The following is a 22,502-nucleotide window of genomic DNA, read 5'->3' on the forward strand; positions in this document are numbered from 1 at the left end:
CCTGGCTCCAGGGTGGGACCCCGGCTCCGCCGTACTGGGCAACATCGCGTGCCTCGATTTAATCGTCGTCATGAGGGGTTCTTGAACTGCTATTTGTCTGACCCATCACCTAGAGCCTGCTTGCCAAGGGAGACCCTACCAGGGGCATTTAAGACCCAGACAACATAGCCTCTAGGATCATTCGAGTACTCAAACCCCTCCACCAGGTTAAGGTGGCGGTTCAAGGAGCGGAGCATATTTATATTAGATCTGAAATATCAAATATATGTTAGAACAGAAATCTAGATCTAGACTTGCATGAGCTCCATTGAGTTAGTGCAGTATTATTAATCTGAATGCAAAATAAAACTGATTAAGACAGGGTTTAGAACTACATTTTCTCGTGCTGAACTGAAAGTCCAGAGATTTTCACCATGAAGAATTAAAATGACAAAAAAACAAAGAAAACAAAAACATTTACGGCACAGATCAGCGGAATAATGCTATTAATTATTTATTTTTATTTTGGTACTACTAATAGTACTACTAACAACAACAACAACAATACATTCAATTTTTTGAGACACTCAAATTACTAGTTTAAACTAACCCACCTGTATGAGTCCCACGCAGCAAAACTGCAGGATGCTTTTGTCCGGAAAGCCTCCATCAAAGAATCCGTTGTCTCTTATGTCAGCAAACAAGTACAGCCAGAACTCCATGCACTCTGTACGAAGAAAGCGCCACCAGTATTCTATTCGTTGATTTGCAGTGCTTGCGTCTTCCAGGTAACTGTCCTGAGGATTCTTTTGAGGTGTCGCTCACTGATGTAACACGCGTGCCTTTTGGCAAGCACTGACTGAATATCCTTATATTTAAGGCCAATTTCAAAATAAAACTCAATAAACCTCAAAAACGGGTTTGGTGTTTTTTCCATTGTTATGGAACCCCATTGTACATTGTTGCTGTTGTCTGGTTTGGAAACTATCCCACAAAGTATTGCGTGGGAATGCAAAAGTATTGCGTGGCAACGCAAAAGAAAAATATCCCCCCATGTCCCCTCGCGGGCTCCGTAATGATCCACATGCTGTCAAACTACTGAACTCTGGACAATAATTCTGCACGAAACCACATCTATGAGGCTTTATTTGCTTATTACTGCTGCATGATGTGTACTTTTTTTGCACGCCACTTTGTTTTTATAGTGATTTGAAGGGTTCTTCTTATCCTACGCATTTAATCGAATTGTTGACTGCGTGTTAACCTGCATATGACAAATAAACCATATCAATGCCATATCAGTGCTGTTTGTTTTGTGAGCAGTTTGTCATGTGCTGCTGTTCCAAAATGCACAGCTTTCTCAAGGTGATTAACAACTTTTGCGAGCGAAAAGGACCCGGATGTATGACCCAAAAAACTGAATTTTGGAACTGCAGTTTCTGATGGCACTGGTTTCTTCCCAGAAAAAAACAGATTCTGCCGAATCCTGGAGGTTTTTTTTTTTGCCATCATTGACTGGTTCTTGTAGGTGTTTATAATTCACCTTTACTTTCTTTAAGACCCCAGCTTAGTTGAAGAAAAACATCTCCAAAGAGCTATTCACTGTAGGTATGGTGAAGAGTCTAGGCCCAAACCTACAATTTGGAGTTATGGCTGAAAAGTTTAACTTTCCTTAGACCACAACACTTTTCCCCCCACTTAATTTTCTGAGACTTCAAATGTGCTCATGTGGATGTTTTTCTTCTGAGAAACGGCTTGTACCACCCTATCTCCTCGTCCAGCCATGAGAAGGATACTGTGGAATCTCTTCTCATATTTTCATAATTTTGAAGATACATCCAGTTCTTAGTAATGTTAAGATGTTTTTTTCATCTGATGACTGTCTTCCTTGTGTGTCGTATGTCTAGAGCTGATACCTTTGATCAAAGTTGCCCAAGTCCAGCACTGAAGAGCTACTATCCTGCAGCTTTTAGATGCATCCCTTCTCCTACACACCTGAACAAAATGGCTGAATTCCCTCATCAGTATGTCATTCAGCTATGTGGAGGCCTGTCAATGAGCCGTTCATTTGATAGCTCTGGAAGACTAGACTCAACACTGATGATTAGGAAGCTAACAAATAGATACAGAGAAAGCTTACAGAAAGAGTTTACAAGATGATGTAAAAAAAACACTGAAACCAAAACAGAACAATTATGACTATTGACAAACTAAAAACAGTGGTTCAAATTAACAGATTCATTCAAAATGACTGCACTCTGGGACAAAATACCTCCGGAGACACAAAAATCCCCTACCAATAAACAAAAACAAAGAAATAAGAACCGGAAAAATGCATGTTAAAAACATGATTAACATGCTTTAAGAGACAAAGAGAACGAAAAAACCCAGATTGGGCAGGGTCAGACAGAGATCACCTGCCAGAACATCTGACCCCACCTGAGCAGGACTGAGGAGCAGTAATGGCCTGGGCCATCACATTCAGCAGGGCATGATGGGGTGGGGTGGTTGTTATATAAAGTTGCAGCAGGGCAGAGGTCAGTCTCTAGAGATGGTTATGTAACAAGAGGGTTCATCTCCATGACTCTCCTCCAGCCTTCATCCTGCTGCTGCTATTTGCACTCTGGGTTCTCACTTTTATCACCACTGTACTTCAGAAAAGACTTTTTTTTGTTAAACTGCTTTGTTAGAGAAAACGTCAGTCTTAAAGTGCTGCTCCACAAAGAACCAACGCCCTTCAGCTCCCTCTGCTGTAGCTGAGATGAGTGGGACCTTGAAAATCCTCCCAGTAAATCCGGATTTCTGCAAAGAGCGCTGAATATTATGCAGAGAGGTCCCCGAGAGATGTTTCAGCTGGACACCTAACTGGCCTGCAGAGCCCTCTCAGGGTCCTCCTCATTACCTGCTGACGTGGTGGCTTTAGTTTTGGTGGTGATGTGTCAGAACAGATGATGTTGGGGCTTAATTACTGACCTGCGACTGTGTGAGCTCCGCCGTCAGTAAGCCTTACATCAAGGACATATGGCCAGTTAAAAAAAACAAAACATGCATGGTTTGCTAAACTTGCTGTCCATTGGTTCTGCATAGGTGGTTGCTTCCATCACAGCTGACCGTAATCTTTTCAGCTGCAATACACAAGGGAGAAACCCTAAACACAAGCAGAGGAACAACTAAACACGTCACTTTTCCAACTTTACCTGAACCTTTTGACAACAATCTTATGGTTAGTTATTTTGAAAGTGGTTAGAGGGCTCAAGTTTTGTTCAGGACTTAATCCTCTAAACAAGCTGGTTTTTCAGTGAAAGCAAGTTTTGGATGTTTGTTGCTCTGGAGCACACGTTTGCCAACGCAATGCCAAAGCAGACAGACAGAGAAGCAAGTGTTGCTGACCATAGGTTAAAAGACCAGGTCCAAGAACTACTTGAAGTCCATCATTCTACAGAGAGATTATTTACTCTCGGAAAAATTTAAGACAACTGTCAATCTTGCCAGGAGTGAACATCTTAACAAATTCAACCAAAGAAGACAGAGAAATTGCTAAAACCCCTCAAAGAGCGTCAGTTCAGACTCTACAAACCTCACGTATTATGTTAAATGTTAAAAATTCAAACATGATCCCATGATATTTTACAGCATTAGCAGAAATAAAAACACTTAGACATGTTTGTTGTTTTTATTAATTCTTCACAACAGCGAAAGTGACAGTTATTGAATTTTGGAAAAATTTGTGAGCCAAAAAAAATCCAATCTTTTCGCATCAGAAGGACAATAATTACACAGAGTGCACGCCAGTCAAACAGAGCAGTTTGCTGAGGAAGGCCTTTATAGCAGTAGTCCCCAAGCCGGTTCTACAGGGGCCACTGTCCTACAGGTTTCATGATGTGTCCCTGCAGCACAACTGATTTAAATGGTGGCCTTACCACGTTGAACCATTAAGTGCTGCAAAAACCTGTTTACCAGCCATTTATTTAAGTGCTTTGGGGTCATTTAAGGTGTGCAGCTGCAGGGAAGCACATAAAGCATGTAGGACAGTGGGCCCTGAGGTACAGGGTACTGATCCAAACTGCCCCTTTAGCTTTTAGCGTAAATGTTTCCTTTACACTTTCCCAAAGGGTGAACAGAAAGAAGACCAGCACAAAGAGGCACTGCTCCGCTACCTCAGAAAAAGTCCTACTGGTACTGGAATAAAATCTAGTGTTCATGACATCCACTGAACAACTAAGAAAACAGATCAGTTATGGATGCACAATTTTAATACCAGAAACCAATTTTCCACCCAGTATTAAAACCTCTTTTAAAAGAAATTAAATCCCTGAATACTTTGGGGTGTCCCATTCGGTTAATTAAATTTTTTTGTCTAAACTTCACAAAGTTTTCTAAACACAAGCTTTTTCTGAGATGTGAACCTTAAACTAACACTGCAGTCAGTCAGACCTTTGCAAACATGTTTAACTGTTAGTTAAATCAGTCTTAGGATCTTGGACAATGTGTTGATGAATTTGATGATGTTCTCCAGGGCACGGTGGCTGATTTGAAGCCTAAGAGACACTCAGGAGACCTGGCAGTATTTCTTCATGGCAGCAAAGTCTTCCTCCAGCTGCTTGCCGTCCTCATCCTACCATTTATGCATTATTTGGTGAAGGCCTTCTTGGATTTGTTCCTGAGAGAGGCAAGCATAGCAAAGGTTGGCACAGGTCCCTCTTAACCCCCCAAAAGGGCCAGCGGTAGAGCTGCAATCCTTCCATCAATAATAAGGGGGGGTGGATCAGATTATAAGCATTTCAGCAAATGTCTCAATCATCATAATGCAGGGCCACTGACAGGAGCTGCCACAGAGTCCACCTGATGTATTAGGGTCCTTCCTTTCCGTTTCTACTGACAACGTCTACATAAGAATTTAATTTATGGTCCAAACTGACCAGTTCTTGTAGAAGCGACGCCTGCACTTGTCACTGATGTGCTCAGCGAAGATGGTCTTGAAGCAACTGAGGCCACGGGGGAATGCTGATCCAGCCCACAACTCTGACCCCAACAATGGGTGGAGTCTCCACAATGGTCACAGTCTCGGCAACTTCTCTCCGTTTCAGCACTGCAAGAAAAAAAAAAAAAATGTGTAAATCGTCCTGTCTGCCTGCCAAGATTGCCATTGCTGGCAGAACACCATTGGTGCTCGTGGCATTCTTTTAATCCAAGATTTACAAACATTGCTCAGCTATACTAAATGTTTCTGTCATGGTGGATAACCAAGTCCCTCTAGAGCTGGCAACAATTACGAAGGCAGAGTCCAGGTTTAACAGGTTTATTGAAAAACAGGAGAAAAGAGCAGGCTCGTCAAGGGGTCCAGTTTCTGATGGTCGGTTCACTAAGAGAGGGAGTGAAGTTACTGTAGCTGGCAGGAGATGTACAATTATGAACGGAAGGATGATTCTTCTTCCTTTTAAGTGGAGATGCTGTTTCCATGGGGAGAGGTGAGTCATGCCACGGAGGCTGAGATTGACAGGAGGTTCTCTTCTGTCTTTGTCCAGGTGACGGGGTTCGGAGTTGGAGGGTGGACAAGCAGGAGGTAACCAGGCTGGTTCACAGGAGAAGTATTAAGTAATTTCCTTGGCACGCAGGTTCCAGGATGCTGAAGGAGGGTCTTTGTCATGTAAGCACAGTAAAGTACTTCCATTCTAAACACGAACTTGGATTCTAAGCTGGGGAAAAGGCAGGTCTGGGTCTCCAGTGTAATCCACTCTGGGAGAGAGGAGCACAAAAACTCACGCAAAAGACACGATTCCTTGATTAGCCCAGATGATCCTCAACTGTGTGATTGCACCTGCCTGTCCTACCCTGCGGGAAGAGGTGAGAGAGAGGAAATGCACACGTGCTCAGCATGACAGTTTCATTTAAATTTCATATTTTAAATGAGGATGAAGATGGTGTCCTTCAATAAATTGACCATTTTGCTTCTTTTAGGACATCTGGATTAGCTTTATCAGATGTAGCTCAACAAGTAAAATACTAAAGACAGATTAATTAACAATAACAAACCAAGAAGGCTTAATTTGCATTTATTCTGTCTTAGTTGGAGTCAACCAGGTGAAGCCAGTTTAATTTTATGGGTGTTGATTGTAATCGTGGCTTCGATGACCAAATAAGGGCAAATAAATTTGATCCAAGATGGCGCCGCTGATTGCAGCCTCAGAGCTTTTTGTGATTTGTGGTGCTTTTTGCCACCATTCGGTGGTCTCTTTCAGCAAAGAGGAACTTCTAAACATCAGATAGGTCTCTTTTGGCATTTTTTCACCATCATTCATTGACAAAAGCTTCACTGAGATCCTAGCCAGAAGAACAGTTCAGAGCAGACCGCAATGTGGACTTATTGGGGAAAAAGCAAGGAGGCAGAATCTGCTTTTATATAAATGACGGTTGGTGCAGAGATATCAAAGTGTTGAAGAAGACATGTAGTTCTGACCTGCAGTCATTTCTCATAAACTGTAAACCGTTCACAGAGGGAGTTCCCCTTGTCTGTACTGGTTGGCGCTTCCATACCACCTCAAGGCTCCACTTCAGATATTGAAAAACAACTGGCTGAGCTGATAACAGACGTGGAGAAAAAACATCCAGAATCTCTCATCATTGTTCTTGGGGATTTTAACAGTGCATACCTCTCCGATGAACTTCCCAAATACAGAGAGCACCTTCAGTGTCCCACCAGGGACAGTTGTGGCTCAAGTGGTAGGAGTTCGTCCGGATGCCAGTTCGAACGCCCGTTCTGTCCGTCTCAGTTGTTGTGACCTTGGGCAAGACACTTCACCCGACTTGCCTGCTGATGGTGGTCAGAGGGCTCGGTGGCACCTGTGCATGGCAGCCTCACTTCTGTCAGTGCACCTGAGGGCAGCTGTGGATCCATTGTAGCTCACCACTGTCAGTGTGTGAATGGAAAGATGACTGATTTAAGTGTAAGTGCTTTGGGGTCTCTAGGGACTTAAAACAAGTTCAGGCCATTTACCATTTTTATTTATTTACCTGTCACAAAATGTGCACTGCACACTTGGATGTGAGTGAGGTTCAAGCTGTCCAAATCCGCCCTGGATATTCAGGCACAGTAGTTGACATTGTGTACTCCGTATTTTTGTTTTCTCACACTGATTTTCTACCCAGCTGGCAGACGATAGACTTTTTCAACTAACTATGAACACACTCCTAAACCTTGTGCAAGATGTTTACAGAACAGTTAAAGTTGCTATTGTTGGCAATGGTGGGTCCATCAACAAATTGGACCTTATAGATTAAGAATAGGATGTCATCAAAGTTCATATTCATGTAGAAGTAGACAAAAGTATGTTACTTTTGGCAGCCCAATTATCTTGCTTTGTTTAAAATAATAAATATGGAAAAAACTTAAATAAATGCCAATCTGTCACCCTATTTGGACCTCTTGTTTCTTTGCTCTTTCATTTAGAGATGTTTTATTTTTCAAACTGTCCCCTCACAGAACTCACACCCAACTTACTGAAGAGACGCCCATCACCAACCAGTCTAAACACCTCAAACCCCATTCAAAAAGCACTTAAAATCAAGACTTACAACATTTTTATATGTCTCTGTATTTTATGACAGACCAGGCTGTTATGCACATGACTCATCAATGGAGGCAGTGACAGCTCTGTAACAGCTGACCTTTTAAGGATAAACCAATGTTGTGATGATAACAGATGCTCCCTGTGGCCATCTCACTAAGGATTTACCATGAAAACTCATAGATAGCGCTTATTTCAGCGCTTATTTGATGTACGTCATTTCACATCAGAGAAATCGCACTGAAGTACCTAAAGACGGAACAGATCGCTGGATTGCAGCCAAGGGTAGTACCTTCAGTAGAGGTGATATCTGCAAATAAAACCAAAATGGCATCATACAGCAGTGGCGTCTTTAACACATTACGTAGAAAGGGACATGATTATGTTTAACCCTCTAAATGGACCTCACCCATTTCCACTGCATATATCTTTTTGTTCTGCGGTGCTGGTTTCAGTTTTGAAAGCTCTCATGAGTGCGGGATATTGCCCGTTTAAGTTGTGATTTATGAATGACCAAATTGAGGAAACTCAGGGAGGGGCTTGTCTTTGTGCTTTTCATCTGCTTTGTCTGCAGTAATGTGGGAGCTGTTAAGGTCTGTTGTGGTGAAGAAAGAGCTAAGTCAAAAGGCAAGCTTTCGATTTACCAGTTCATTTATGCTCTGACCCTCACCTATGGTCATAAAATATAGACCATGAATAAGATCCTGAATACAAGCGGCCAAAATTAGCTTCTTTCAAAGGGTGGCTGAAGTCAGCCACCCTTTTTTTTTTTTGGCGTTGGTCAGCAGTAAACAAAAAGTATTCTTTAATTTCTGAAATTTATTTGATTCCATCATGTTCTAAAATTTTAAAAAAAGTGGAAAATTTAGAACTGAGAGGAGATTTGGTTGAATTTAGGAGTAACTCAATTTTGTTCATTCCAGTATCCCCAAAATGTTCCCGGTTGAAGTAGTATAAGCAGACATAGCCACCGCCTGCCTGCTTGCCTGGATGGATGGACGGACGGACGGACGGACGGACGGACGGACGAATTATAGAACAGTACAGTCACTTTAGAATGGAAATCTATCTCCCAAAAACGTAACTTGAAAACCCCTGCATGGATTTTAGGAAAAGTTGGCAATAGTAAAACACATGGCAGCTATTAATTACTTAATGGCTTCAGGATTATTTTAAGTCAAGTTGTTATAATTAACCAGACGAACTAATCAACGTATTTTGTTAGGATGATTTAGAACGACCAAAAAGAGTTTTCCTACATTTTGCTACAGAACTGCTGCATCACCTGCTGCCTCGTACATTCGTTAGTGGAAAAATACGCCTTAACAACACTGGAGGAAGTGCTTTGGTCTGACATATAAACCTTGCTGCTAACAAATCAAAGACACAAACTGAACAAAAAGTCCACTTTCAGCCATAAATTAGACATCAGATGAAACTTCAATTTTCTTTTCTTTTAGAATATATATAAAAAAGAAATGTTATTGACCAGGTTTAGAAAAACATTATGCAGCCTTTTTCAAGAGCTGTTTTCTGAACTGAAGTGATCCCAAACATAAAAAATCAATTCAGGAACCCAAACCTAAGACAATATAGCTCCTCTTCATAACTAACCTAACCAATGAAAGGCTCAGATTTAGATTTACTCTACATTTTGTCTCCAGACTGAAAGAGGCCAGCAGCTTAGGTAACTTTCTGTTTAAAGAATGCCAACTATGACTATTTTCTGAAATGTCCCACCTCCTCATTGGTTTACCTTTAATCCACTTGGTGTGGCTGTAAACTTAGTGGCATTCCAACTTAAAACAGATCTGAAAACGTATTAGTTTTTCCTTCAGTTTTCCTTCAGTTTCCAACATTTAAAGCTACATTTGTGCACATATTTATTTGTTTTTTGGTCAGTCTTTATTTACATTTCTTGGTCATAACTATGGTATGAGTTAACTGTTATATTGGTTATTTTCAGCAAACAATTGGACGTCACTAATTGTAGCACTTTATCACATTTTGAATCTTATAAAACAAAGAAACATGTACATTTCTTAAATAAACGCTGACTCTTTTGAGTTATTTAGTATTTTTAAGATTTAAACCACTACACGTTGTAGTGTTTAACCTTCTAAACACTTTGTTTCACAGATTAAAGGAGGTGTTGGAAACATTCTTCAGAGATTTTGGTTCATATTGACATGATAGCATCATACAGTTGCAGTAGCATCATCTGGGTGGATGCTCTACCGTTACACCACATCCTAAGGATTGAGATCTGGTGACTGTGGAGGCCAGTGGCCAAACAGTGAACTCAGTGTCATGTTCAAAGACACAGTCAAATATGGCATCAAGAGTCAAAAGAAAATGGTACAGTGTGGTCATAAAGGAATGTACACAGTCAGCAGCAATGCTCAGGTTGGCTCTAAGGGCCCTAGAGCGTGCCATGAAAATATCCCCCCACACCATGACACCACCACCACCATCATGTCTAACATCCTGTCAGCAGCATCTACAGAACACAGTTCACAGACAGTTGCAAAGCTTCAAAATCCTCCTGAAATCTGCAACTTTACAATTTAGATGACATTTCTGAACTAACTAAATGCACAGTTAGACATCTTGGCACATGATGGCCTGACTTCAGATATGCAAAAAGAAAAACAGTGTGAAACGAATAATTTTTTCTCCTCTCTGGCTGGGTGTTCATTATTTAAAAATTGGAAAATAAGTCAGTGTGTGCCATACACTGCAGGTACCAAAGCATGCTGTCCCACAGGTAAGCCAGATGTTCTCTGCAGCAGACTACACTGAATCCAAGCTCTTCTTCGGAGCCTTCCTCATTGCAGCTCCTGCAGCCCTGCATCAGTATTCCAGGCCTGTTCATGGACACTGCGTTCCCTGAGCTGATGGAGACAGCATAGCAGCATCCCTGCACTGCTCCCATCACTCCACCAGGGGGCAGAGGGCTTCGCTGTATCTGCTTCATACATCCAGAAGCACTGTGAGCTGTAGCCTATTTTAATTCCTCCACTTTATCTCTCTCTCTCTCTCTCTCTCTCTTTTTAAATAGCTATCCTCTTTTCAAAGCTGGATTTAAAGGCTTCAGATTATTCATAAAATAGCAAAAACTCAACTGAGAGGGAGTCTGGTCCACATAGCCTCCTCAGCGATAAATAATTTTTTTTTCTATAGTGTTTGTATTTTGTGTAACCATATTCATTCCAATGAACTTGTTTTCTTTCATCTGTATGTATGTGTTAGTAGCTCAGTGCTGCCACTCAACTTTCTATGACCCCTAAATAACTAAAAGTCAGCAACTGTTCTTTGGTCAGCAGAAAGATCAGGCAGGCAGACACAAACAGGTTTGCACATGCAAACTCACTGTCTGGATGCACAGGGAACATATATTTGTACATAAATTCACGTTTCACACATTTTGAGTTGCATTTTATTTCCAGATCAGTCACACTCAGAAAGCTCCTCAGTGACTTTGGCTTCAGTCTAAGTAGGAACTACATTGGCAATAACAGAAAAATGAAGCTAATCGGTCACTGACGTTCTTTTTTTTATCTCTAATGATTTTGTCACTTTATGAACACAATGTTTTTTAATGGGATTTTATGTGATTGGTCAGCACCATCCATCCATCCATCCATCCATCCATCCATCCATCCATCCATCCATCCATCCATCCATTCATCCATCCATCCATTCATCCATCCATTCATCCATCCATCCATCCATCCATCCATCCATCCATCCATCCATCCATTCATCCATCCATCCATCCATCCATCCATCCATCCATCCATTCATCCATCCATCCATCCATCCATCCATCCATCCATTCATCCATCCATCCATCCATCCATCCATCCATCCATCCATCCATCCATCCATCCATCCATCCATCCATCCATCCATCCATCCATCCATCCATCCATCCACTTTTTACAGTTGAAGTTATGGTGTTTTGGGCTATGTCTCTACCAGCTTTGCAGATCTACAGCAACAGTTGTGAAGCCATTGTTGAAAAACCCTTAACTTGATTCAGCTGTCCTTTTAAATTTGAGGCTCATTTCAAAGCTTCCTTAGTTATCAAACATTTTAGAAAGGATCGTTTTTATTCAGCTGCAGTTCTTTTAAATGCACACAACATTCTTAAAATGTTTCAATCTGCTTTTAAAGCAACCCACAGCACTGAAACTACACTTCTAAAAGTTTTTCATGGTATTTTACTAACTCTCCTGCTTCTAGATCTGACAGCTGCCTTTGATATAGTTGACCACAATATTTTGATCACCCAGCTGGCCCTACAGTGCCTTGCGAAAGTACTCGGACCCCTTGAACTGGTCAACCTCTTGCCACATTTCAGGCTTCAAACATAAAGATATAAAATTCTAATTTTTTGTGAAGAATCAACAACAAGTGGGACACAATCGTGAAGTGGAATGAAATTTATTGGATGTGTCAAACTTTTTTAACAAATAAAAAACTGAAAAGTGGGGCGTGCAATATTATTTGGCCCCTTTACTTTCAGTGCAGCAAACTCTCTCCAGACGTTCAGTGAGGATCTCTGAATGATCCAATGTTGTCCCAAATGACTGATGATGATAAATAGAATCCACCTGTGTGTAATCAAGTCTCCGTATAAATGCACCTGCTCTGTGATAGTCTCAGGGTTCTGTTCAAAGTGCAGAGAGCAACATGAAGACCAAGGAACACACCAGACAGGTCAGAGATACTGTTGTGGAGAAGTTTAAAGACGGATTTGGATACAAAAAGATTTCCCAAGCTTTAAACATCCCAAGGATCACTGTGCAAGCAATCATATTGAAATGGAAGGAGTATCAGACCACTGCAAATCTACTAAGACCCAAGACCTGAATCCAATCGAGAATCTGTGGAAAGAGCTGAAGACTGCTGTTCACAAACGCTCTCCATCCATCCAACCTCACTGAGCTCCAGCTGTTTTGCAAGGAAGAATGGACAAGAATTTCAGTCTCTCGATGTGCAAAACTGATAGAGACAAACCCCAAGCGACTTGCAGCTGTAATCGCAGCAAATGGTGGCGCTACAAAGTATTAACGCAAAGGGGCCGAATAATATTGCACGCCCCACTTTTCAGTTTTTTATTTGTTAAAAACGTTTGACACATCCAATAAATTTCATTCTTCTTCACGATTGTGTCCCACTTGTTGTTGATTCTTCTCAAAAAATTTGAATTTTATATCTTTATGTTTGAAGCCTGAAATGTGGCAAAAGGTTGACCAGTTCAAGGGGGTCGAGTACTTTTGCAAGGCACTGTACATGGTATCAACAGCTCTGAGTTGGACTGTTTTAAGTCTTATTTGCCTGACAGAAGTTTCTCCTTAACCCTCAGAGAATCTGTTTCCCCCTCAGCTCTCCTCACGTGGAGTTCCCCAAGGATCAATTGTTGGAGCCACTTTATTTTCCATTTAGGCTCCATCTAAATATTTTACATCTCATTTTATTCATATGCAGATGTCACTCAATTCTATTTTTATTTAAAATCACTATAGGCTGTTGAACCGAGGTAAAGGTATGGATGGCCTTAAATTTTCTGAACTTCAATGTCTGATTCCTGTCTGACCTCCTGCCGCCTGACCCCCTGCAGCCTTATGTGCCCTCCACATCTCTGAGATCAAATGTTTATATGGTTGTAGCGGTCTCGAGGTCCAGGCTGGTCCACAGAGGTTATCGGGCCTTTTCAGGTATAGCTCCTAAACTGTGGAACCAGCTTCTCCTTCATATCAGACAGGATTCAACTCTTAAAAACACATTTGTTCTCACTGGCTTTTAATTCAGCATGAATGTTGATTTATGGTTTTATTTTTTCTTGTCATGTTTTTAAATATTGCTGTACTGTACTGTTTTGTGTGCAGCAATTTGGCCAGCAGCAGGTTTATTTTTAAATGTGCTATATAAGTAAATATGATTGTTTTTTGAACGTTGATCAAAATTAGAGATTTTTGCCTATTTCTCTTTCGAAAACAAATAAAGTTCAGTCAGATTGGGTGGAGACCGTCTGTGAAGAGCAACTGAATTTAAATCCGGACTGTGACTGGGCCATTGTAACACCTAAATATGTGGATATTTATATAATCTAAACAATTCTATTCTATTCCTGCTTGTATGTTTAGGGTGGCTGTCCTGCTGGAAGTTGAACCTCCACCCCAGCCTTGAGTCTTTTGCAATCTCTAACAAGTTTTCTTCCAGGATTGCCAGGTATTTTGCTCCATCCATTTTTCCATTAACTCTGACCAGTTTCCCACTAGCTGCTAAAGAAAAGCATCCCCACAGCATGATGCTGCCACCACCATGTGTTAGCAGGGATAATATATTTTGCATCTTGGCCAAAAATGTAACTATGGTCTCATCTGACCCGTACTGCTACATGGCTTATGGTGAACCACAAATTTGCGTTCTTATTGCTTTCTTCTTGTCACACTTACATCAGCGTTAGGGAGAAAATTACTTCTTCCACTTGATTAATGCTCTCATTGCCTGGTTTGTCTCCTTGTATGTTGTGTTCTTTGGTCTCCATGATGCTGTTCTTTTCTAATGTTCTCCAACAAACATCTGGGTCCTTCACAGAGCAGCTGGATTTATACTAAGATTCAAGATAAACATTAAATACAAATTAGGTGACCTCTGAAGACATCTGCTTGAACTGGATTCTACTAGGGGTATCAAAGTATAAGAGGCTGAAGACAAATGCACGCTAGCATTGTATTATTTTCCTTTCACTTCACAATAAAGCACTACTCTGGGTTGGTCTGCAACATAAGATCCAAATTAAATACAATAAAGTTTTTGGTTCTAATGCCACAAAATATGCAAAGGTTCAAGGGATGTGAATACGTCCAGCATTGTAAATAACTTCACAGGGGGCCTGCATCTCTGTCTGAGCGATTGTCTGGTAAGGTTACACAAAGGGCATTATTAGGTTTGATGTGAGGTTATGTAACCTCACAGCACTGCAAGCAATGAGAAAAACCACAGTGTTTGCTCTTAATGTTCTCAGTGGTGGAAGCCTCATCTCCTCTGGTGACCCTCCCTCCACGCCCATGATCACACAGCACTGCATAGACGCTTTGATTACCACAGTGGGAGCAACAGAAAGGCAGAGAGAGGAGGAGAAAACCAAAAAAGCAGGGGTTAAATGCTAAAGGAAAAAGAGCTGGTTATGCAAGCTAATTAGAACTCAAACTCAACAAAATATCAAATTTGAGAACCTTTTACTCTTTTCCTTCATTTGTAAATATTTCAGAAGAAAATTACATTTCAGATTTAAGTCTAATCTACTGTATTTACTAACTGAAATTCAAATCATCACTGGTTTGTTCAGCTGCACTGCAAAAATATTCATACCCCTTGACCTTTCCCACATTTTTTCATGCAAAGTAAATGAGTCCGGTGTAATGTTGATTTGTTGATAGAGTTTTCGTGTGTGTAATTTAATTGCAGTATTACAGCTGTTCTCAGCTGTCCTCAGGTTTTGTCCGGGAAAACATCAGTAAACAATCAGCCTCGAGCCACAAGAAGCCCCGTGGGTTAGGGTCAGGGTTAGACACTGCAATCATGTGGAAGGTGTTCTGTAGCTCAGTACAAGGCAATCCTGGCAGAGAATCTATTAGAGGCTGCAGAAGCCTTGAGACTAAGGAGGAGGTTCACCTTCCAGCAGGACAACAACCCCAAACAACAGCCAGGGTTACAATACTTTCTTGATTATGAAATTACTCACAATGAATAAACAAATAAATAAAGGTGAGCTATTGCTTTGCCAACATTTATGGCTCTCCCTTTAAATGTGCAATTAATTTCCCTGACAAAAGATGCGACATGACACGCAATTGCCTTCAATAACTGTCAGTAGACTAAATGGTGGAGGGAGGGTAAACCCAAGAGAAGCTGTAGAAAAAATTCTAGTCACCCTTATAAACATATTAAAAATTTGTGATCAGTACAGCTGCTATAGAATATCTTAAACATACCATTATGTCATGTGTTTTATTTTAATCCAGGATTATAAATGAATACTTTAAAAGTTCTGAATGATGTAAAAACCCTGTCCATTCAGAATGCATTGTTTTCCTCATATTATGCTTATCAATTTCCAGTTTTAAGTAATCCGTGTCCTAAAAATGTCCAGATACTGTTAAATATTTCCCACACTGGTTTCCAGAGTCAGAATTACACAAACAGGGTTTTAATACTGTATATGTACATCCTATCACCTTTATATTTTAATATGTAGTGCTGGAAGCTTTAAAATGTATTTTCATTTGAGGGAAAAAACCAAGGAACTGAAGACCTAAAGAGTAAAATTGTGAAGTCAAACTTATGAACCCAATTTTTGTTTGATTGAATAATTAAAAGTCCAAACCTCATAAGACATTCATGCCAGTGATGAGTGGATGAAAACCTCTGGGAGGATCTGCATATTTCTCTGGGATGGACTTTCTCAGCTCCAAGCACTGATCTACAAACCCTGAAAAAACAAGCCGATCTTTGGCTGACTTTGAGTATTGGCTTCAGCTGTGTACGGTATCTGAGTGCTTTGTGCACACATGCACACTTAGAACAGGATGTTAACAGGCAAAAGCAATCCTTTTAGTGTGGTGAAGTAGAAAGGTTTTGCAGGGAAACATCCGGTAGGGAAAAAAACCCCACAATGTAGTGTTTCTTTCCTAGGAATGAACATTTTCCAGAACTATAGTGTTACGGTTAAAAAGCTTTGCTGCAGCACGAGGCAAACATTCAGTATAACTTCTGCAGAATCTTTAGTTTCTGTTTAACAGAGGAGGAGATATTCTCACCGTGCAGACGCAGTAAACTCAGATATTTGATAGGTAGAGCTGATATTTTTGGATCACAGTTCCCAGTGGTCGTTTACAATGTGTTATCACCATTTTACAACAGCAGGCTGAAGCCATGATCTCTGCAGAGCACACAAGGCTTTACATCTGTCAACTCAGCTGTTATTTTTATGGGAGAGCTGATGCCAATATTTTTACAGCTAACTTGCTTTTTCTCATTTCTGTTAAAATTCCTTAACTCTGTCCTTTTACGAGATTAAAATCATGGTTTAATGTTCTGCATGTGCACCAAATTAGTTGCAAATCACCAACCATCCCTTTTGGCTGCTTTACTGTTTTTTCATGGTTTAGAACCAAAATCAACAAATGGTTAAAAACAAAATGAAATGTTAGTAAAACCCAGATTATCCAAATCAACAAAAACAAAAGCAACAAAAATAAATGGCAACCAGTATGATAAACAGTAAACATCAATAGGAAACCAACAAAAGTAATGTAAAGTATGAAAAAATATTGAAATGTAGTAAAATGAGGTGAGATATTTGTAACATACCTGGAGAAGAAGAAGTAGACATTGACACCAGTCAATCTGGAAATGGTTAAAAAGCCATTTATCCACAAATGGAGAAAACATGGAACCTTCAGTTATGTAGGCCGGCCACCATGGAGTGGAGTCAAGGCTCCAAGAGGGCATGAAAGACAGGACGGAAGGTGTGCATCCCCTTTTATCTAGTATTAAACTAACAGAGCATTCAGGAAAAAAAATATCAAAGCAATAGTCAAACATGGTGGCAGTAGTGTCGTGGTCTGAGGCTGCTTTGCTTCTTCGGCACCTGGGCGGCTTCCTGTAACTGATCAAAGCATGACTTTCACTCTCAAGAAGAAGGAAAAGGATATTTCTGAATTCTTTTGGCACACATGTGCAATATGTTTAAAATTAAAATAACAAAATTTCATGCACTTGATTGACACACAGAGCTTCACCAGCCGAGACCCTAAAAATAATTTGTTTCCCTGAAAGTGATTCCTTTAAATGTCATATTTGATTTGTAAACACTAGATTCTATGATCATGGCTTCTGTTCTATAAAATACAATCATGTTAAGAAGAAAGTACACCCTCTTTTTGTTCTGTGATTTTACATATCATGTCATTTTAAACATTGTGTTTTTACCGGGTTCTAAAATTGTTTACCCCCAACTTTACAAAAACACAGGAGATTCCACACTGTTAGCACTTATTAAACAGAGACAAAGCAAAAATGAAAAAGCTGTGTGAAAAACTAAGTACACCCTTACTGCTTCCACAGGATTTAAGAGAGGAAGTAGCAGGTTTCACTGATTAAATACAGTTTATGAAGGTGTTAGCACCTCTGTAAAAGTGTGTTTGATGATTACCACATTGTCAAGGTGGACAGGCATTAGATATGACCTTAGAGAGGCAAATTTCAAAGTTAATCACTTTACAGTGAGAAATCCTATTCACAAGTGAAGAAATGGAAGACAAATTTACCCCAAAGTCAGGCTATTTATTCCTCAGAGAAAACCCCAAGCCCTTCAATTTAGACTCTGCAGGCCTCAGTTAGCATGTTATATATTAATGTTCATTTCACTATAATCAGATAAAACTCAGCAAGTACTTTTGACAAAGTTGAAGGAGAAGCTTTGTCAAAAGTTGAAGGAGAAGCTTTAAAGAGAAATTTGTAGCCCAGTGTTTCTGCAAGCCAAATGCCTAATATCGCCTGTCAAGCATATTGGTAGAGAGATGATGATTTGGGTTTGCTGCCACAGGACCTGAGCACCTTGCAGACATTGGGTGGACCATGAGCTTTTCTGTACATCAAAATATTCTCTTGAGTTAAATGTGACTCCAGCTGTCTGAAAGTCACAGTATGGCCCAAACTGGGACATGTAACAATAATGTCATGATTCTTAGGTGTTTGGGTTTTGTTTTCCATCATCTCTTGGTTGTTGTTCATTGGGTCTTGCCTACGATTATACTTATGTTTTCCAGGTGGTGCTTTAGTTTCTAACTTGTTCCGTTTATGGTTCATTTAATGTTCTGTTGATTTTCCAGTAAGGGCTGCACGGTGGCGCAGTTGGTAGCACTGTTGCCTTGCAGCAAGAAGGTCCTGGGTTTGATTCCCAGCCTGGGGTCTTTCTGCATGGAGTTCGCATGTTCTCCCCGTGCATGCGTGGGTTCTTACCTGGTACTCCGGCTTCCTCCCACAGTCCAAAGACATGCCTGTTAGGTTAATTGGTAACTCTAAATTTCCCTTAGGTGTATGAATGAGTGTGTGCATGGTTGTTTGTGTGTTGCCCTGCGATGGACTGGCGACCTGTCCAGGGTGTACCCCGCCTCTCGCCCATAGACTGCTGGAGATAGGTGCCAGCTCCCCCGTGACCCACTATGGAATAAGCAGTAGAAAATGACTGACTGACTGATTTTCCTGTGGTTATATTGTGTCATTGGATTTCTGTTTAGTTCCAATCATGTTTGTTTTCACTCTCTGTGATTGTCATCAGCTTCATCCGGTCCACCTGTGTGTTGCCTATCAATCTCATGTTTTTCACCTGTGCCATGTTCTTTATATGCTCTGGCTTTCTGTCTAGTCCTCCAGGTATCATGTTAAACCTGTCCATGTCTTCATGCCTTGCCTGCTCGTGTTTTTGCCTGAATGTAAGTTTAAAAACATTTTCTGTATTCTGTGGTCCACTCCAAGAGACACTCATCCTTGACAAATGAAGCAATTTTGTAGAGAAGAGTAGGCCGAAATTCTTCCACAACAATATGATAAAGGACTCCTCCAAGATATTGCTGCTAAAGATGGTTTTTCAAGCTGTTTGATCCTGGGGTGTACTTATTTAAGAAACACTGACAATGTAGAATCTGTTGGGTGTTTATCCACATTTCAGATTAACTTTATTTCAGAATCTGGCTGCATGGTGGTGAGGTTGGTAGGACTGCTGCCTAGCTGCCAGAAGGTCCTGGGTTTGAATCCCAGCCTGGGGTCTTGCTGCATGGAGTTTGCATGTTCTCTCCGGGTTTTCCAGCTTCTTCCCACAGTTCAAAACATGAGTGTTGGGTTAATTAGTCTCTTTGAGTTACCTTTAGGTGTGTGTGTGTTTGGGTGCATAGTTGTGTGTGTCTCTGTGGATGGACCGGCGACCTGTCCAGGGTGTACCCCACAACCCTGCAAGAACAAACGGATACAGACGATGGAAGGAAAAGAACATACCCCTGTTTATTATGTTTTGATAGATAAAACTATGGATCTGAAAAAGGATTACGGGTGTAGTTTCATTTTACTACCTTTTTACTACTGTTAATTTGTAGCAAGACAACCAAACACTTTTGAGAAGTCAAAGGCCAAGAGAGCAGAAATGGTTTCAAATCTGACTGAAATATGTATGTAAGACAGCCTCGCATACATGAAGACACGGCAGAGAGGTAGCAGTTGAACCGGAAAGAAACGAAGGTGTTGTTTGTTGAGGTGTGTTAGAGACACGCAGAGAAACATGATGATTTGTTCCCCCTGGGGTTCGTGTTTTATTCATCAGGACTTGATGCATCCAAGTATAGGATCATTCGGTTTTTGGCACCTTTAGAGATTTCATTTTAAATTTGAACAGCACATTAAAAATGAAAAGAAACAAAGAAATGACTAAGGCTGTGTGAATTTTAAAAACAAAAATAAATACATACATACATTTATTTATATATCTTTAAAGAAACCAACCAAACTGTTTAAAAAAGCAGTTTTGTTCAATGTAAATTGTTTGGTTTTTCTGACAATGTAATGAGATAAAATATGCTAAATAATAGTAATAAAAAAGAAATTATAATAATACCACACATGAAAACATTAATACTTTAAACTCTAGCGCCTTTGCTTTTTTCCCCTTATAATAATTAAACTTTAAAACTTAAGTTTCTCAAGAGCAGGTTTGCTGTAATTTTATAGCATGCATTTAATTTCTGAAATTGTGAGTGTCTTAGCTTTTCTTGTATTTCATATTAAACTTGTCTATGTTTTTGTGTCTGGCGTCCTCTTCTTTTTCTTTCCCTCTGCTCCTTCCTTTTGTTTTGCAGAAGTCATGTTTTGGAGTCTTTGCTGGTCGAGCTTTGACTCCTTTGCTTGGCTCTTTCTGATAGGGGGTGGGGTGGCGGGGTTCAACACTCCCGTTACACCAACCCCCCTGAAAAAGAAAGAGAACAGGGACGGAGAAAAAGACGAGAAGGTTCTATTAAAAGAATAAGAATACTCTACTGCTGAATACCTGCGTCTGCTTCTGGTACCTAAAGGACCTTCTCTTGTTCTTGACCTTCGAATAAAGAGATAGAAAAGTCTTTTTCTCCTGTTATCAACAGCACTTGGTTGAATTTCTTCTCTCTTTGTTTTTTGCTTCGGTAAAGTCTGTTATCTCTCGATAATTAATGTAATAATTTATTTATAAAAGAAATATATATATATACATATATATATATATATATATATATATATATATATATATATATATATATATATATATATATAGATAGATAGTACCTTGGTTAGAGATTACAGATTGGGCTACTTCTTACTGAATCCCAAGCTGTAACAATTCACAGTTTTAATGCAAAACAATTAAGAAATTAGTCAAGAAATAAAAACAGGCGTATATTTCTTAGCAGTAGGCTGGCTGAGGGGGAGCTCGACTTGTCGCTCCAATCGAACTCAAGGGCAATGAAATCATGGAACTGATTATCTCGTAAATGCCCACCCCTCCCACCCTTCATTTGGTGCCCCAAACCTCAAAAAGAAAACCTGTCCAAAAATATGACAGATCTCACTCGGGACCACCTGATCCACTCAATCCTGGAACAAGCACACTTGTTCAAACTCTCTCAACAATGGCTATGGAAAAGTCATGCGTTTGAATAAAAAGAATGAATGTCTATAAACATGGAAATCCAACTTCTCCAAGGGCGGACTGCGCCCACAGGGCTTTCCTGTGTCTCCTGAACTCCACTGAGCTTGCCAGGCCTTTTTTCACTCTCTCATACAGGCGTGGTTCGGCGGTTTGCTGTGTTGGTGTGGCTCGAGTCTTTCAGGTCCTTCTGGATGCAGTTGTGGACTTGAAGGAAGTTGTGGTCCCTCTCAGAGTTGTAGGTGGCCGTGGGCGTACCAGATGACTTGAGGGTGTCCCGGGGGAGTGTGTACATGGAGATCTCTGTGGATGGCAGCGCGCTGAAGCCCTTGAGGCCCACAGGTGAGGCGTCACGGGAATGTGATGGGTCTGTGGATCGGGAAGAGGAGCGCGAACGACGCCTGTAGCGATAACGATAGCTGGGGATCCGCGTTATGGCCGAGCCTTGGAGGTAGTCAGCTGCGCGTGCCCCTATCCGCAGCTGTCGATGGCGGTCGATGAACATGTGCACGGCCAAGACGCCAACCATCTCAGCCATAATAAAGGATAGGGCACCAAAGTAGAAGGACCAGCCGTATGAATAGCTGTTCTTCTTTGAGTCGCTTTTTGAAGGGTCTCCCGCATTGGCTGATATGTACACAATGATCCCGATAATGTTGCTCAGACCTGTTGGATTGGACGTTGTAGAGTGGTCATCAATGAAGATTGGATAGAAGAAAAAAAACAGGAAAATATAAAGAAAAAAGAGAAAAGACAGAGTGTCAGCTGAAAAGAGCTCCTAGTGTTATTATCTGATCAACTGTTCAATGTCATACAAGGAACAGAATATGTGCTTCAACTTGTTAGTCTAGTCATAGAGAATATTTTGACATGGTAAGTGCTGAAAGATGGATAATAGGGAAAGTGTGTCAGGGACAGCATATTTTTAGAGATGAATCCCAAAGGGTGACGTTTAGCCTAGCAACAAGATCAAGAGAAAAGACCAGAATACGAAAGAAGAAATGACTTATAGCTCAGGTACAACAGATGACCAAAAGTCAGACATTTCAGACTGTAAATTATGTTTTATATCTTCTATAAATCAAACTGGAAAAAAAAGAAAAACTTTCTCCTTATGATTTCTTCAGTTTTGGCTTTTTTGTCACACTTAAGTGTTTCAGATTATCAAACAAAAATTATTTTGAGACACAGAAATCCTGAGTAAATAAAAGTGT

At 40.5% G+C, this 22,502-nt stretch overlaps 1 protein-coding gene and 1 long non-coding RNA gene across 2 annotated transcripts in view; both read right to left on the reverse strand.

The window, feature by feature from the left end:
- Positions 1 to 3,638: 3,638 nt before the first annotated feature.
- LOC124864735 lies at positions 3,639 to 17,220 on the reverse strand. Its single transcript, XR_007037351.1, has 3 exons — positions 16,932 to 17,220; positions 4,899 to 5,068; positions 3,639 to 4,639 (listed from the first exon to the last, which is right to left on the reverse strand). It is a non-coding gene; the product is annotated as an uncharacterized LOC124864735 (long non-coding RNA).
- A 2,680-nt stretch (positions 17,221 to 19,900) lies between these two features.
- The window catches only part of LOC124863749 (voltage-dependent calcium channel gamma-2 subunit), a 93,852-nt gene continuing 91,250 nt past the window's right edge, over positions 19,901 to 22,502 (reverse strand). The window contains exon 4 of the mRNA XM_047358217.1: positions 19,901 to 21,954. Within this exon, the coding sequence (XP_047214173.1) occupies positions 21,419 to 21,954 (536 nt within the window). The 3' untranslated portion in view covers positions 19,901 to 21,418. The remainder of the gene's footprint in view (positions 21,955 to 22,502) is intronic.

This window comes from Girardinichthys multiradiatus, chromosome Y (genome assembly GCF_021462225.1).
Source record: "Girardinichthys multiradiatus isolate DD_20200921_A chromosome Y, DD_fGirMul_XY1, whole genome shotgun sequence".
Lineage (NCBI taxonomy): Eukaryota > Metazoa > Chordata > Actinopteri > Cyprinodontiformes > Goodeidae > Girardinichthys > Girardinichthys multiradiatus.